Source organism: Brachionichthys hirsutus, chromosome 19 (genome assembly GCF_040956055.1).
Source record: "Brachionichthys hirsutus isolate HB-005 chromosome 19, CSIRO-AGI_Bhir_v1, whole genome shotgun sequence".
NCBI classification, from domain to species: domain Eukaryota; kingdom Metazoa; phylum Chordata; class Actinopteri; order Lophiiformes; family Brachionichthyidae; genus Brachionichthys; species Brachionichthys hirsutus.
The window spans coordinates 2876531-2891535 of record NC_090915.1 but is presented as its reverse complement, the minus strand read 5'-3'; the positions used below and the strand labels follow the sequence as shown (position 1 = coordinate 2891535).

General features: G+C 48.0%; 2 protein-coding genes across 2 annotated transcripts; one reads left to right on the top strand and one right to left on the bottom strand.

Moving 5' to 3' along the window:
* The first annotated feature begins 3960 nt into the window (after positions 1-3960).
* On the top strand, positions 3961-5995 carry gas1b (growth arrest-specific 1b). The gene is made up of 2 exons (XM_068753139.1): positions 3961-4660; positions 5937-5995. The coding sequence occupies exons 1-2, from the start codon at positions 3961-3963 to the stop codon at positions 5993-5995; spliced, it is 759 nt and encodes a 252-aa protein (XP_068609240.1).
* A 2503-nt stretch (positions 5996-8498) lies between these two features.
* On the bottom strand, positions 8499-11456 carry c9 (complement component 9). Its single transcript, XM_068752788.1, has 11 exons — positions 11383-11456; positions 11187-11277; positions 10730-10880; positions 10502-10643; positions 10280-10418; positions 9983-10204; positions 9629-9869; positions 9417-9542; positions 9143-9318; positions 8733-8967; positions 8499-8656 (listed from the first exon to the last, which is right to left on the bottom strand). The coding sequence occupies exons 1-11, from the start codon at positions 11454-11456 to the stop codon at positions 8499-8501; spliced, it is 1755 nt and encodes a 584-aa protein (XP_068608889.1).
* Between the last annotated feature and the right edge of the window lie 3549 nt (positions 11457-15005).

Below are 15005 nucleotides of genomic sequence, written 5' to 3'. Positions count from 1 at the left end.
CCCTAAACAATCCGATTTGTTCCTTTTCTTTCTGTGTTCTTGTTCTTATCGATGTCTGACTGGTGTCCGGAAGGGCTCTGTTTACCTTACACTGATGGAGGATGATGTATCTCCGGCGACAGGTGAACGCCATTGACGAAGCTCCGCCCCACTCTGCAGGATATCTCAGTTGACAATATCTTCTTTGCATCACTTCCGACTCGGTTCTATCCCTTCGTTCTTGTGACACGAAGGTCCGAAAGGCCCGCATCCAAGATGTGACAGCAATCGTTGATGGTTATAGTTGCATCCGCTCGTCTTTTTGAGCACGTTAGCATGCTGACATGAGCATTTAATCTAGCCTCACAAGTTGTTTTACTATATTTGGATCCATTCTTTTTTCATTTCCTACCATTCGCTCTCTGCCAGACTGTAAACAGTGAAAAGCTTTTATGACTTGAGTTACCGGACAGCACATCAGACCCACTATCTCACCTCTTGTTTAAGTGGTCGGCATGGCTTTTGTCAGCTCTGTGACGGTATGCAGACTCAGAAAACCTATGTTTAAATTGAACATAAACTCTGTATCTCAGACCACCCGGACTAGAGCTAACTGCTAATCCAAATAGTGCCTCAACGTTTGTCCAGGAAGAACCCTTATTTGTACCTGATACTTCATGCATCTCAAACTCTGCACCTCCCCCCTCCCTGCTTGGAATATTCTTTTGGAGGTAGAAGTCAAACCATAAAAACCCTCCTCTTTACTCTTGCTACAGTTTTTTTTTGTCCTCCTGCAACTGGAACCAAAACTTATGCACCCAAATTAGATTGGAGAGTGATTTGTTCCAGACTTGTGTTGATAGACATTAATGCTTACAGGGCACTGCGCTGGCCCAATAAGTACTCAAAATAAACTTTATTGCATTGGGTCAAAAAAACACATTTAATGACAAGAATTCTCCAAGAAGGCTGATCTTTCATTTGTGCTGTTTTAAGTATAGTTGTAAAGACTGAGGTATTTATCTGTGGGAGAAGGGAAGCTGTCCACTCAGATCATCTTGATTTATTCCGCTTCATTGTGGATGAAGACAGTCGGATCGGACCACCGCCAGTGCAGCGTCTTACAAAGGCTGCTGTGTTTGGATTACAAGCATGCATGTGGTTATTGTCACTAAAAGACAGCCCCCATCCCGGCTCTGACCGGGACCGTTCGTTAGCTTAGCGGCAGCGTTTCTTCCTCTTCCTCCTCAGTGTGTATTGAAGTTTAGAGAACAATAACTATCGCGTAGATGGAAAGAATCCAAACACCAAACTACAGGCCTGTCGAGCCGCGTGAGCAAAAATAAAGAATATCAAAAAGATGCTTTTGGATATGTTTTAGTTATCAGCCCTCTAATTTCCCCAAGTCCATCCTGAAAGTCTAAGAATACTCCCGAGACTCCGGGAAAGATAATCTAGGAATAACAGCCCACGCCGTTCAAACAGCTAAATTCTAACTCTGACATTGTGATTGCACAGTCAGAGATGTCCTCAGTCAAATCTCATTTTCTATCTTGGGGAAACAGCATGAGACCAAAATGTGCCTCACAGACCAGCGTTGCGTGTCCAAACCTGTTGCTGCTTTGTCTTTACCAGGCCAAACTCTTCCCATATTTACTGTAGTGAAAACCCTAAATGTCACGACCCTGCAGAAGCTACATCGCTATCCATGTAAAGGGTGAATAGATGCATGTAGGCGCTGGCGGAAAGGCTGTTTACAGATGGACCGAACCATTTGCATACAAAGAGGGAGCGTCCCCCGGCCTCAAGGTGCTCTTCCGCTCTTATCATGCGGCTGCCGGGTCGGGGTCTTGTTGACGTCCCGATTGTGGGACAATGATCTCTCTGTGATGAGGCTGTTTCGGCCCATCTGTCCCCAAACAGCCATTTCCTCTGAAAAGAAATGGGAGGTCATGTTTCAGACAAAACTATATTCCCTCTGTTCCTCAGAGGCGCCCTGTCTTTTTTAAAGACAGTATTACTTCTGCTGTTACTCCTCTGAAGCAAACCCCCAGTGGGTTTGGGTTGTTTTTGACCACAGATCCCCCCCCCCCCCACAACTGTCTATCTGTTCATTCTCACGCCACGCGGAATCGGATGATTCCAGTCGGCCGCTCTGCAGACGTCGTGACTCTTGTTTGAACCCTGTTCTCGGAGAGTTTGTAGATAAAGCCTTTTCCTGCCATGGTGTGTGGTTCCCCCCCCCCGCCCAGAGGGATGCACTTCATCTCGAAACATGCGCTCCTATCTTAAATCATGTCTGTCGTGATAAAACTGTGTCTGGAATGAGAACATAGGGAACGGGAACGCTTGTTCTCATACGTCAGGTATCGGGTATTTACGCATAAATCAGTGTGTTAGACAGATTGAACCCTGGTACCAGATGAAGAATAAAGCGACCATGAAAAGCGATTAGCCCTACGATGAACTGGCGGCTTGTCCAGGGTGTGCCCTGCCTCTCGCCCGTAGACGGCTGGGATAGACTCCAGTGGATCCCGCGACCCAGATTTCAGATTAAGTGGTGAAGAAAATGGATGGATGAATGGATAGATGAAAAGCGGATGCATTTTGGTCATTTATCCAATTAAAAGATTGCATCCAGGTTGAGATTGAATTTGGACTTTATGTAGGCAATAATTGAGAATTTTCCATGAGCCACAGAAAAAGAAAAACGCTTTGCAGCTTTTTGATATTGACTCCTTTCCCACAGTCTCCCCCTCTCTTTCGCCTTTTTCTCAGCCTCTTTCTGGGCATCAAAACGACTGAATGCAACGTTCAGCGAATTCTTCTGGCGGAGCAGCTTGTTCGTAATGACTTCTGACTTGCGGCGGGTGCGATCTGGAGACCACGTCTGTCTCTGCGTGTCTCTATTCTCGAGAGCCACATTCCAGTTCTGGAAACGCTATTATGTGCGAGTCGCCACGGACGACCACGGAGGTATCGGTGACCAGACGTCCTGGTTTCAACTCGAGGGATATCAGGATTGAACTTCCCGTCAAACGTTGTGAAACGTTTGGTGAAACGGTGAAGTGATGCATTCGAGTGCTTCGTGAGGTGCGGTTTAGGATCCCCTGAGAGGTGCCAGATCTTTGTGGTCACAGCGTGGCAATGTGACGGGGTCAGAAGACTTAGTGATCCGGCTTTGTTCTGACGACCTGAAGACCTCAACCTTAACGGGCCTGTCTCATTTCCAGGTTGTTCTTGTGGTGTGAATCTTCTCTCTTTTGATGAAGTGTGAGGAAATAGGAATAATTAGGATCTCACACCGTTGCTTTCTTACGCTTAGGAAAATATCCAGCCAGATGTGTGTGTGTGTGTGTGTGTGTTTTCTCACTGATTCTATACTTTCCCAGCTCAGAATCCGGAGATCAGGTCTTTATTGGCGTGTGAAAATATGGCTTAGTTTTAATGATGGGCAGTGTTAAATCCAGAGGTGCTCCTGTGTTATTCCAGATGTTGTTTCTGCCTACTGGGATGTAACACAATCCCAGCACCTCAGAAAGCCTTTCATTTTTATAACCAGCTGTTTGCGTCACCGCCCGCGCGTGACGACACGTTCTCTCGAGTCGATCGGACCAATCGGACGCGGTTGGTCGCAGGAACCAGATCAGCGCGTCACACTGCGCTGCCCTCATCACGCACAGAGCTGCTGCGGTCTGCGTGGATGCTCGGATCGCTGGCTGGAAGTGAAAGCAAAAGACCGGAGTTCAGGGACGAGGATAAATCCCGGCGCCACCGGAGGACGCGCGACTTTGTTTTACGCGCAAAACTTCAACTTTCAGCTGGGAAGTTTGCACCCCCGCTGAAACTTTCCAGACTCCCTTTGGGTCGTGATGGAAACACCAAACTGTGACGTGACATGAATCCGGGCTCGGAGAAGCTGCTTTTCTGACGGAAAGTCCAGATGAAGTCGAACAGTTTTCAGATCCACTCTTTCCGGAAATGGCAGAACGCGCGCTACTGATGGAGCGGATCGTGATTCCGATCCTGATCATCGGTTTATGTGTCGGCTCTCCTCCTCCTCCCCCCCGCAGCCGCCGGCTGGTCTGCTGGAAAGCCATCATCAAGTGCCACGGAGAGCCGGACTGCCATTACGCGTACGACCAGTACCTTTACGCCTGCGCGTCTGTCATCAGAGGGCACCGTAAGAAGTGTCCCAGCCACTGCGTGTCCTCCCTCCTTCAGCTCAACCTGACCCAAAGCGGTCCGGTTCTGGAGGACTGCGACTGCGCCCTGGATCCGGTCTGCAAGAGGACCCAGCAAGCCATCGAGCCGTGCGTGCCGCGGACCAGGACCTTGGGCTGCACCGAGGCGCGGCGACAGTGTGAGGCGGACCCGTCGTGCAGCTCGGCTATGGCTGATTATTTATTCCACTGCAGGAAACTTTTCGGGGGGGAAAGGTGCTCGGAGGAGTGCCGCAGGGTGATCGCCGACATGCGCTCCGTTCCCAGGGCGCAGCAGCTCGACACTTGCGTGTGCGACGGCGCGGATCGGACCATATGCGAGCACATCAAGTTCAGCATGCAGACTTTCTGCTCCGATGCCAGCGACAGGTTGGCCGGGAGCGGCTCTTCGGACTCGGAGGAGGATTCTGAGGACGATTACATCGAGCAGGAGGATTATCAGGACGCGGAGAGCTCGAGTGACTCAAACCCACGCAAGAATACTTTTAATTTCCTCACCTGCATTTTGCTTTTAGCCAAATTCATCTGAAAAGCTGCTGCCAAGCGTCCAGACAGCGGGGTGTGGAGCAGATGTAGAATATGTGGCTTTTAATTTATATGTAATATTATTTTAATGATAAATGGATGCATATTTTTTTTATATATAACAGTGGGCTGTTTTGAAAACCAGACTCTTTATGAATGATAAGATTCGGTTGGTTCCACTCCGATCACACAATGTTGTCTAGAAGTGCCTTAAAGATTTGATACGGCTCCATTATTCAGAGACTCGCTGCCAAAGCACTGCCAATCTCCTCTTAGAGGCTCTTTCCCACAACCCTGTCATTAAAACCCAACGTCAGTGGAAGCCAGTGGAGCGGGTTCGAATCCCAGGGCAGACGATGCATCTGATACTTCGCCTTGTAAACATGGATGTTTGCTGAAAGTATAGAACGTCCACCGACTGAAAGGGTTCAAAGAGCCCGGAGGACGGTAGACGTGTCCTCTGTGAGACCGGCCTGTTGTCTTCGTGAAGACACGAGATGTCTTTTTGGTTGAGCCAGAAACACGCTCCTGAATTAAAGAGATGCGAGTTGGGAAATGATTCCTCTGGAATATTTGTGGCTTTTAAGTCTTTTTTGTTTTGTTTTTGGTATAATTTAAAAAAACGACTCTTTCCACTGAGAATCATCAATGGTCAAGAAGTCGTGACGCAAAGTGGTTGTTGAGATTAAATAAGGCTCATCAGAATGTGGAAATAAAATACGTTTTCAAGGTTATCATAGCTTTCAAGTGTTTGTTTTTTTCACTTTAACTTTAAAACTTGTGTATGATGTCATTTTCGATGCGCCGATAGAGGCGGGTCCATCGCAAACCGGGTGACACCACAAACACGCTTCCGGTTTATTGGATCCCGCTTCAGGATTGACATTTCTCAGTGCTGGAGGCATTTGTTGAGTCACTTTTAGCAGCAGTGACTCCTGTGCCGAGTCTGTCAGCTCTCGGGGCTCACAAAAGAACCCAGAATCGCCTCCTTCCCTTGTGATAATGGGTCTCCAAACTGTTGATGGCAGCCATGTTGCTTTTCAAGGGGGGGGGGGGGGGGGGGGGGGGGGGGGAAATGGGCCCTCCAGGCCACTCATTGGGAGAGAAGTCGAGTGGCACTTCTATTATGGGGATGCAAAACACACAATGGTGCGGCGGCACAATGCTGGGGCACTTCATTCACTCTTTACCTCCGTCACCCCCTTTCAGGGAGTCGGGGGGAGCGTGAGGAGGCGGCCATTCCCGAGGAAGACAGAGGAGCGATGTGAGAAAGTTCAGCTGCGTCGGCCGGTCCTGCTCCTGCTGAGACTCCGCCTGCAGCAATTTATCTGTTCTCTTGCCATAAAGGGCCTTTTCCGTCTTCTCCCCGGAGCATCACATTCCGATAATCACATGGAAAATGTGATTTAACATTAAAAAGCATCAAAGGAGCCTTAAAGGAGCCTTAAAGTGAAAGAATAAAACAAAGCAGCAAAATCCTGCGCTGTCCCTTTAATAGAGCGGGCCTCCGGTACGACCATCAATAATTGTAACGCCTTTTTATTATTGTTGAGGATAATGAAGGGACGGGAATCCTACAGCGCCCCCCCCCCCCAGACCATACATTGTCCTGAAATGTTTTCAATTAACTTCTGGCACCGGAGGAAAATAGGAATGTTGGGTTTTTCTTCTCCATGCAGGGAGCAGGAAAGTCAACAGGGGCTTTTGGGGCAGGGAGCAGAACATCATTAAAATTGCCTTATTATAACTCAAGCTGCTGCTCAGCCAACCTCCCCCCCGGCTCCGCCCCGAGGCCCCCATCCTCTGTGGGTCACTGCCGGGGAAAAGAAAACAGGAACGTGTTTTTTTCCCCCGGTATTCCCCAGTATTTTTTGCTCATTTAGGAGAGGATCTGGGAAAAGGCGTCTGGATTTGAGTCATTTATCCTGAAACAGCTTGACGGATCAGACTGTTAGCGAGGAGAACAACAGATGCTAACTCCCCCAGAGTGGCTGCTCAGTACCGCAAAAGTTCTGATCCGGTTGGTCGTGAGTTTCTTTTTTTCTTGTTCAGATCAATTTTCCCATAAAACCAGGGAGCTCAGAGTGAAGTGGATAAAACCCGGTGACCCCCCACTATAACTGGAGGCTGGGGGGGGGGGGACCTGAGGAAGGCTTTCAGAGAGGTGGCAGAGGGGCTGATTTATGATGGAGGACTGGGGGGGGCTGAGCCGGGTTGAATGTCAGGGATCTTTGAATACTGGGAATATTTAATCAGCCAATCAGATGAGGTTCCTCTTTCTGCCACGGCTCTCTCAGGCGAGGGGGCGGTGGAGGAGTGGGGAACACAAAACACAGTTGACAGGGGGGGCACAACTTCATTTCCACGGTCCCGGGACAGCTGTGTGGAATAATCTGCCACAACAGCCCGCTAAACCCGGGGGACGGGACGGGGGGGCCACTCCAACTGGGTCCAGGCGTTTAATTGTGAGGAGGTGGTGGTGGTGGGGGGGGGGGCTCTTTTCACACCCCTCAAATGGCTTTTGTTAAAAACGTATCCCTTTCCTCTCTCTGCCTGAAAGCGGAGACGAGATGCTTACGGGACACGAGGTTCCGTTTAGAAAGCGGCGAGAATTCATTTTTCCCGCCGACAGCGTTGGAGAAACCAGATGTGGAATCTGTGGATTTGATTTTCATGAAACAAACGGCAGAGGGCAGTCCATCGATGGAGACGGGTTCATTATTGCTCTGTTGAAGGCCGGAGAAAGAACAAAACCTTTCCCACTAAGATAATGGTTCGAGGCCCGGCCGCTGTCCGGAGTGAATGGGCTCGCCTCAGGGCTCAATAAGGTCTCCGAGTCTTACCCCATTATGCTGACATCCTAAAGGCCAGGGGTTCCACCCCCCGGTGGTTACCCCTCAAGTATGCATTCATCACCCCCCCCCCCCCACACACACACACACACACACACACACAGACCATAGACTTTAACTCCTCTCCATTTAAGTGACGACAGGAGGCAATATTCACAAGAAGACAAAGCAATAAATAAAATGAGGCTGTGGTCCAAAACAAACAATTTCTAAGTCTTTCGGGATTGGCAGGAACTCCCCGAGGAGGACGGGGTGGGGCGGGGGGGTCCTATCATACCTGCATGGGTTTAAATCCATCTGAGAACATGGAATTCAAAGGCTGGAATTTTTTTTACAACTCATGTAATAAAACGTGTAGAAAAAGCATCTTTTCTAACGTCTGTTTACAAAAATCAATTCAAGCTGAAATGGTAAACTTTTCCTAAGTACGTCCGGCGAGGACGTTGTTTTCACCTCCGTTGGTTTATCTCTCTGTCTGTTTGACTGTCTGCAAGATAACTCAGAAGGTTCCAGACGGAGCTTGATGACATTTCCAGGGAATGTTGTGAATCGTACCAGGAACAGTTGATAACATTTTGGCGATGATCCAGAGGAGATTCTGGATCACTTTGAAATCTTTGCAGTCAATGGAGCGTCAACATTTGGCTCTCAGTATCTCGGTTGATTATCAACTGATGTTTAGGACCTCTATCTCACCACTGAATTTAATCCGGATCAGAACCAGAATGAGGTGAGGAACAAATATTACATTTGATCTCTGCTTTTCTAGTTCTTGGAATTGCGTTGTCCGTTAACTGTAATATAAAAATAACCTCCAGATGATGCTGGTCTCCCATCTAAACACTTGAAGACAACAAGCTGACAAATGTTTCCATTTTTATTTTTGTATAATCTGGTCATGTGTGTGTGCGTGTGTGTGTTAGCAGTGATCTTCGTTGCTGGCGTCTCCTCTGCAAATAGCTCCAAGGAGTCCAATGGTGTTACAGCTCCGCGTCCTCCTGTGTCTCCCTCTGGTGCAGCTGGACCAGCTGGACCAGCACGACCAGTTACCCTCCTGGATAACAGAAGGTCTGGTGGCTGTAAAAACAAACAAAAGTAAGATAAATGACCTGAAGCGATACGAGACGATTGACCCCCCCACCGCCAGTCCTACCTGAGTATTGAGCTTTGTCGCCTTTGAAGTTCTGGCAGCTCGCACCTTCAAACAGGTGAGAGCACAAACACACGCATTTCCCGTCGAGCAGAGCGACGGTGCCTCCGTTGTGACACGGCTTGCACTTGCACGCGCTATACTCCGCCACGTAGTCGGCGATCGCCTGCTTCACGTTGGCGCTCCTTTCGTTGGCACCGGGCATGCTCGTCGGGATCAACATGTGGACGGGCTCTGGCTGTCGGGCACAAGGAGAATGTGCTCCCTCTTTCATTTGCCTCAAACACATGGGCTCGTCTTTACGACGTCCACCATCAGGTTAGCATAAACCGACCGCCTACTACCACTGGACTTTCGGTTTGTCCCACACTGACCTTGTCTCCTCTTCACCCTGTCCTTAACCGACCACCTACCTCGCTGTAAATCAGTGCAGGGGCCCCCGCGATGCTCCGGGCCCAGTCCTGATACGTGGCGACGTCCATCACCCCGTCCTTATTCAGCTTCGCCCTCATCGTAGCAGCACTTTCAAGAGTCCCCCCTTTGACTGATGTCATCACCTTGTCCACCACGGCCTCGCCGTCAACGTTACCTGTGTGGCAACAGAAGACCGGATCTTCGAGACGTCCTGATATTTCCCTCAGGGAAGGGACGATAAACACGACGTGGTTAAAAGCAGGGAATGCAGACCTTCGCTTTTTGTTGTCACATCGTCGCACTTGTCCTGGTTGTAGTGAGCTTTTGTGCCACTTGTGCCGGCAAAATCTGCCGCGACGCCCAATTTGACGCATTCTTGTATGCTCCTCGCTGTCAGATCTGCAAATGTCAGGAAAAGTAGAAGATGACCTTTCAGTGCAGTCGACGGCGCCGCGGGAAAAGCCTCGCCACGGATGAGGTTTTACTTCTTGCTTTGATGGTGTCCTGGTTGAGGACGTAGATCAACTCGTATTCGCCGCCGGAGATCCCGTTCTTGGTGTAGTGAGTCCCGTAGTCTTCCAGAAAGGCAAAATAAATGCCTTTCTCGTACTCCAGAGGCAAAGAGGCGACGTGCTGCAGGAACTCCTCGGCTACTTGGTGCGAACCGGGGCGAAGCCTGTAGGTGCTCAGCTGCACTTTCCCCTTCACCCGCATAAAGCTCTTGTTCTGAGTTTGCAGGAGAAATGAATTATATAAAAACAGGCGCCAGATTCCAGTTTCAATTTACCCTCTGTTTGCTCTGAACTGCACCTTGCCATGTGGATTAATGGATTATCTACCTTAATTGTGGAAATCTCCGACATCTCCTTTATCATCGTTTTCTTTTCGTATTGATAATCCAGCTTTACACCTGCGGGCGTTTCGGACATGGTCGGTTCAGTGGATTCGAATTTGAAGGAAAATCCCGCGTCGACTTTAAGGCTCATCTCTTTCAACATTTCCCTCAGGAGGCTGTGCGTGTTGTCGTAGATTTCTCTGGAAACAGTTTCGTCCACTTGAGTCTGAAAAGGAAGGGAAGCGGTTTATTGGTCGCCGTGCATCGAATGCGTCCCCGATGACGGCGAGCGCTGGCTAACCTGATAGTTGAGCACACCAACGTTCCAGGGAAGCCTGTCATAGAGCCCAGTGTTTGGGTTAAACACTCGCTGACACCTCCCGTTGAAGTAGTCGTTGTTGAAAGGGTTCATCCGAGGATCCGCGCCCAAGATGTTGATTCTGGATCAGAGACAGAGGTCACCTTCAAGACTACATGCTGTACGCCCAGTCGTGCCCCAAGACACGCCCGAGCTCACGCTTACCCGTATCCCGCGGTCCTGCCTTGCTCGTTGCTCTCCAGGGCCACTGAACCACAGGGTTTACGGACCGGGTCGCAGTCCTCGTCTGATCCGTCCTCACAGTCGTAGTCCCCGTTGCACATTAATCTTTTCTTGATGCAAGAGCCTGTGCAAAGACCAGGGGGGGGGGAAATTCCATCGAGCCTCCGCTATTAGAAATGACTTGAAATGACTTAAAGGAAGCTGGAGTACCTGACTCGCATTGGAACTCGGAGTCGGAGCACACGGGGGGAGGATGCGGGACACATAAGGTGTCCGTTACACACGCCTCTCTGTCTCCCAGCGAACCCTGGCAGGCCTGACCACCAAACTGTCCAAAGACCTCCACGCCACGAGAACGCCTCTGAGGGTTCAAAACCACATCGCGCTTTAGTGCCTACGCTTTCTGTCTCGACAGAAAGAAATGACAGAAACTTGAATTTGAAATTGAAACAGGAAAATATGAGCCGTTAATCTGCAGGTTGCTGTTTTCTGGATTGTACATATTTAAATATTTTATTTTTCCTCCCTAATTTGCATTTATTTTGGTATACTGTACTGTTTTTTTTTTGTTGTTTTTTTTGACAAGACAGATGTCACACGGTCAGATTCAGGCTAAAGTTGTGGCTTCAGGCTAAAGCCTGGTATCGCCGATGTTACAACAACCTACTCTGGTTTTCGTGCATGGATCACAGGATCTCCACGGAGACCAGCGGCTCCAAACACAATCCACTGCAGGTGGATCAGCAAGTCCTACGTCCCTGAAATACAAACAAAACAGCGAGTCATTCCTCCTTTGTCCGGTTACAAAAGCATTAGAAGGTAAATTAGATCATCCTGTCTGTTGTAAATAGAAACATACGTACAGCCCGTCTACGAGGATCACCAGACTTAGACCCAGGCCACAGAGGCCCAGCCGGAGCGCGACCCCGGTCCTCATGGTGAACTGTTGAAGGGACTAATGTTGTGTCATGTCCGTCCCTATTCGGTTTTTCAAGCAATGTCCTTGTCAATTATTGGCAAAATGGACTATGTTATCATCAACTTGAAGAGTTTCGATTTTTTTTGGGGGGGGGGGTCAGCAGTATCGATTGATTGCTGGGAAACTCCTCTCCGGTTTGTTTGTGCTTAACCTCTCGATACATTTTGTTCCATGCTGTGTCTCGTAAAAGAGATGATTCATTTCATTCTTATCGCCTTTAAAAAAAAACAACTGTTATCTAAACTAAAATACACGTCCAAGATGTTCTTTGAAAGTACAGGTTGACTTTGCTGAAAGCAGTGAGAACAAAACAGCAAATTCACACTCAGAGAGGCAAATAACGAACTCAGCGGAAACTATGGGCTGAAAGTTTTCTTTTCAGTGTTCCAGCTGCAGAGTTTTTATTTTATTTTATTTGTTAATTTCTGTCCTTCCCAGGATTGGGCAATCATTCAGGAAGGATTACAGCAGAGCAGTGCAAATATTTACAGGTGCATTCAAGACAAACATCCACGGTGCGTTCAGGTCACCTTCAGAGAATGGGGTAACTGAATGCAACTGAAGCTCAAAGCAGATTCACTGGAATTCTGCAGCGGATTGTCGAGTTTGACGCTGAAGTAAAGCTGTTTGCCCACACGGTGGCAGGATGGAGCAGGTGGTTCTCATGCATTCACACACACACGCACACAGTGTCTCTGCAGAGGCATGAACTTGTACTCATTTATTTACCTGATGTCAAACATTAAACCTCGTTACAAATATAGAAAGCGAGCCTTTCACAACGCACAGGAAGTCTTAAACCATTGCACGTCTGCCATGTGACCCGAGAGTCTTTTGCTGAGTCTGCACTCCTTAGTTCCTCAGACGGAGGGAGAGCAGTGAGTAAAATTCACCAGAAAAAAGTCTGAACTTAAAAGTGGACGGAGCTTATTAGGACTGATCGATCTGGCTAATCATTCATGATCAGGAGAAGCATCATCCATTGACACAGAGGTCTGGCAGCATTTTTAGAGGCTCCACAAAGACATCCAGTAATTTCTGCTGACTTAAACAAGCCCAGTCTGACTGGTGTCCTCAAAGTCAATCTGCGAGCAGGGCTGGGGTAGTCGGGGGGGCTATGTTGTCACGGCCCGCCGGAGAGGCACAGATATGTGCTTAGGCCGCCACTTTTGCGATGTTCGGGTGTTTCCTTCCCGCTTCCACAGGAAATCAGAGGGAAGGTTAGGTGTTTGGCCAATTTTTCTCCTGACTAGAAAGACTTCCTGACTTTTCTTTTTTTAGGGGGGACTTTGTGGAAACACTTGTGGCGACAGGCTGTTACGCACCATTTGTCATCGCGCGTGATCAAATATGATGACATGGCTCGCCTAACTGTTTTAGTCCGACAGGGTCAAGAGCGGAGCGGTGAAGCCAGCTGAAGGTTAAAGACGAAGGAGATAAAATGATGGACTGGACACAATGGCAGCCATTTCCCACGGTTCATGTCTTACATGGGTGATGTTCGGATTGCGGCCTTCCGGAAAGGACGCCTCCCATTGAATCGTCTCCGTCAGTGAATCCTCTGTGCCAACTTGTGCAATCTAAGGCCAAACAGCTTCCCTTCCCATCAACGGTGCTTCTGCCTGTTTTGTACGCGGACAGATGCATTCAAAATGATTCGAATGCAACGTTTGACGAGAGTTTCTTTCCAGCGGTTGGTGACTGACGGGGAAAACAGACCGTCGGCTCGACTCCTAAAAAGCCGCTTCTGTCAGCAGAACACAGGATGCGAAGGCAGGATGGACGTCCTTCCTCTCTCCTCTTCTCTCCGTCTTCAGCAGGCGTGCAACGTGCGGAGTCGCGTCCGTCTCCTTCATATGAGACAGCAGAATTACCAACACGGGGGTTTTATGTTAGGCCAGCGACTGGATCTCTTGTTCTCCGATGCAATCCTAAAAACCATAAACGTGATATAGATCCTTACATCGTTTATTTGTGGACAGAGCAGGGGAAACACGAAACAGCAGCTCGAGTTCCAGTTGTTATTGCTTATCTTATCTGCGACGCAGTCACGAAGGGAGGCTGGCCAACGTAACGCAAACCACAAATGACAGAAGTGAAACTGTCCACTTCGGAGGACAAACAGTCCCACTGACGTCTGACGTTAGCGCCGCCGTCAGCTCTAGCTTTGTAGCTTTACAGGTGTTTGTTTTCCCTCTGCAGTAATTAGCTTCTATTCCTTTTTTTGGGGGGGGGGGGGTCGGTTGCCACAGGAGCTCAAGTTCTTTGTGTTTCTAATTGCTAACTGCTCGCGCTAACCACAGGGTTGTCTCGTGTCCAAAACAAACATCCACTGATGCTCCTGCGAACGCTTCCTGTGCGGCTCGAGCATTTTCTTCCTGGGAATTTCAGAACTGGCACCCGGAGAACATAAAAACTGTCATTACGAGTCCAAATCACTGCAAAGAAAAACAGACGTTTATACTGGGGAAGTTTGATGAGCCGTTTTCAGCCGGCAGTTTACTGTAATTGTAGTGGCGCTAGTGCACAGCAAAGGAAACGTCCTGCCCGCTGCTTTGAAGAATTGTGCTGTGTTAGCAGCGATGGCGCTTTCCTCTCCAGTTTGGGCTCGTCTTTCCCCTCAATCATCCTGCATTTGATGATAATGTGGAAGAAAAGGCCGTATGTTGGGAATTTGCGTTTTAATGTGGACCGACAGTGCCAACGGAGGAAGGCGGGAGATATTCATGTGGTTGTTTTTATCGTTATCTTGTGTCATTTCCATAAAGACACACTCGGAATAATGCTTGGAACCATATTTGCATCCTCCCATGGTGTGTAGCCGACTCTCATCCCAATTTCACAGTAACCAGCCAAGTAGTTCTGGTGTAATTGACCAAAACAATTACACCAGAAAGGTAGGAGATCTTTCCGACTCCGCCCCTTAATCCACCTCCACTTTGAAATTTAACAGGTTCTTCCCCGCCCCCCATTTTTATATAAAAAAATGTTGCAGGTTTCTTTTCGTGTTTAATCCTGCTATCAATCATAAAATATATAAGTAGCCTTCTTATTTTCTGATTGTATGAGTAGAGGACTTTTAGCAAGGTTAACTGTTAATTCTGTTTTTTGTTATTTATGCACATATATATAATATTTCTGTATTATTTTTTCAATTTATTTATAACTTTCTAATCTTTTAAAAACTACAAAATGTGATCACAAAAAAGAAAAGTAGCTGCAGTGACTTAGTCTTGCCGCATGGGGCAGCATAAATAAGATAATTCATATTATGTAACTCGCCTTTTCTTATTATATATGCAGCTAGGTGGATTCAAGATTCTGAGGCTATTTAATTCTAGATCAGTTTGCATGATAGTTCATATCGGACCCCTTTATGACTTTGATTTTTGGTGAGTGAATTTAATGCATATTTTAAAAGATGGGCTTTAATGGGCTCTAAATTAGACCAACACCTATTTTAAGATTTTTTTTTCTGTAATCCTGCTAAAAAAAACAGTCAAAAAC

What these genes read in the sequence shown, in the direction of transcription:
- gas1b (XM_068753139.1), top strand. Translation starts at nt 3,961, where the DNA reads ATGGCAGAACGCGCGCTACTGATGGAGCGGATCGTGATTCCGATCCTG. An exon ending in TCAGGACGCGGAGAGCTCGA is followed by an intron (nt 4,661 to 5,936) that starts GTGACTCAAACC and finishes ACCCCCTTTCAG; the next exon opens with GGAGTCGGGGGGAGCGTGAG.
- c9 (XM_068752788.1), bottom strand. Translation starts at nt 11,456, where the DNA reads ATGAGGACCGGGGTCGCGCTCCGGCTGGGCCTCTGTGGCCTGGGTCTA. An exon ending in GGACACCATCAAAGCAAGAA is followed by an intron (nt 9,543 to 9,628) that starts GTAAAACCTCAT and finishes TGACATTTGCAG; the next exon opens with ATCTGACAGCGAGGAGCATA. An exon ending in CGACAAAGCTCAATACTCAG is followed by an intron (nt 8,657 to 8,732) that starts GTAGGACTGGCG and finishes TTGTTTTTACAG; the next exon opens with CCACCAGACCTTCTGTTATC.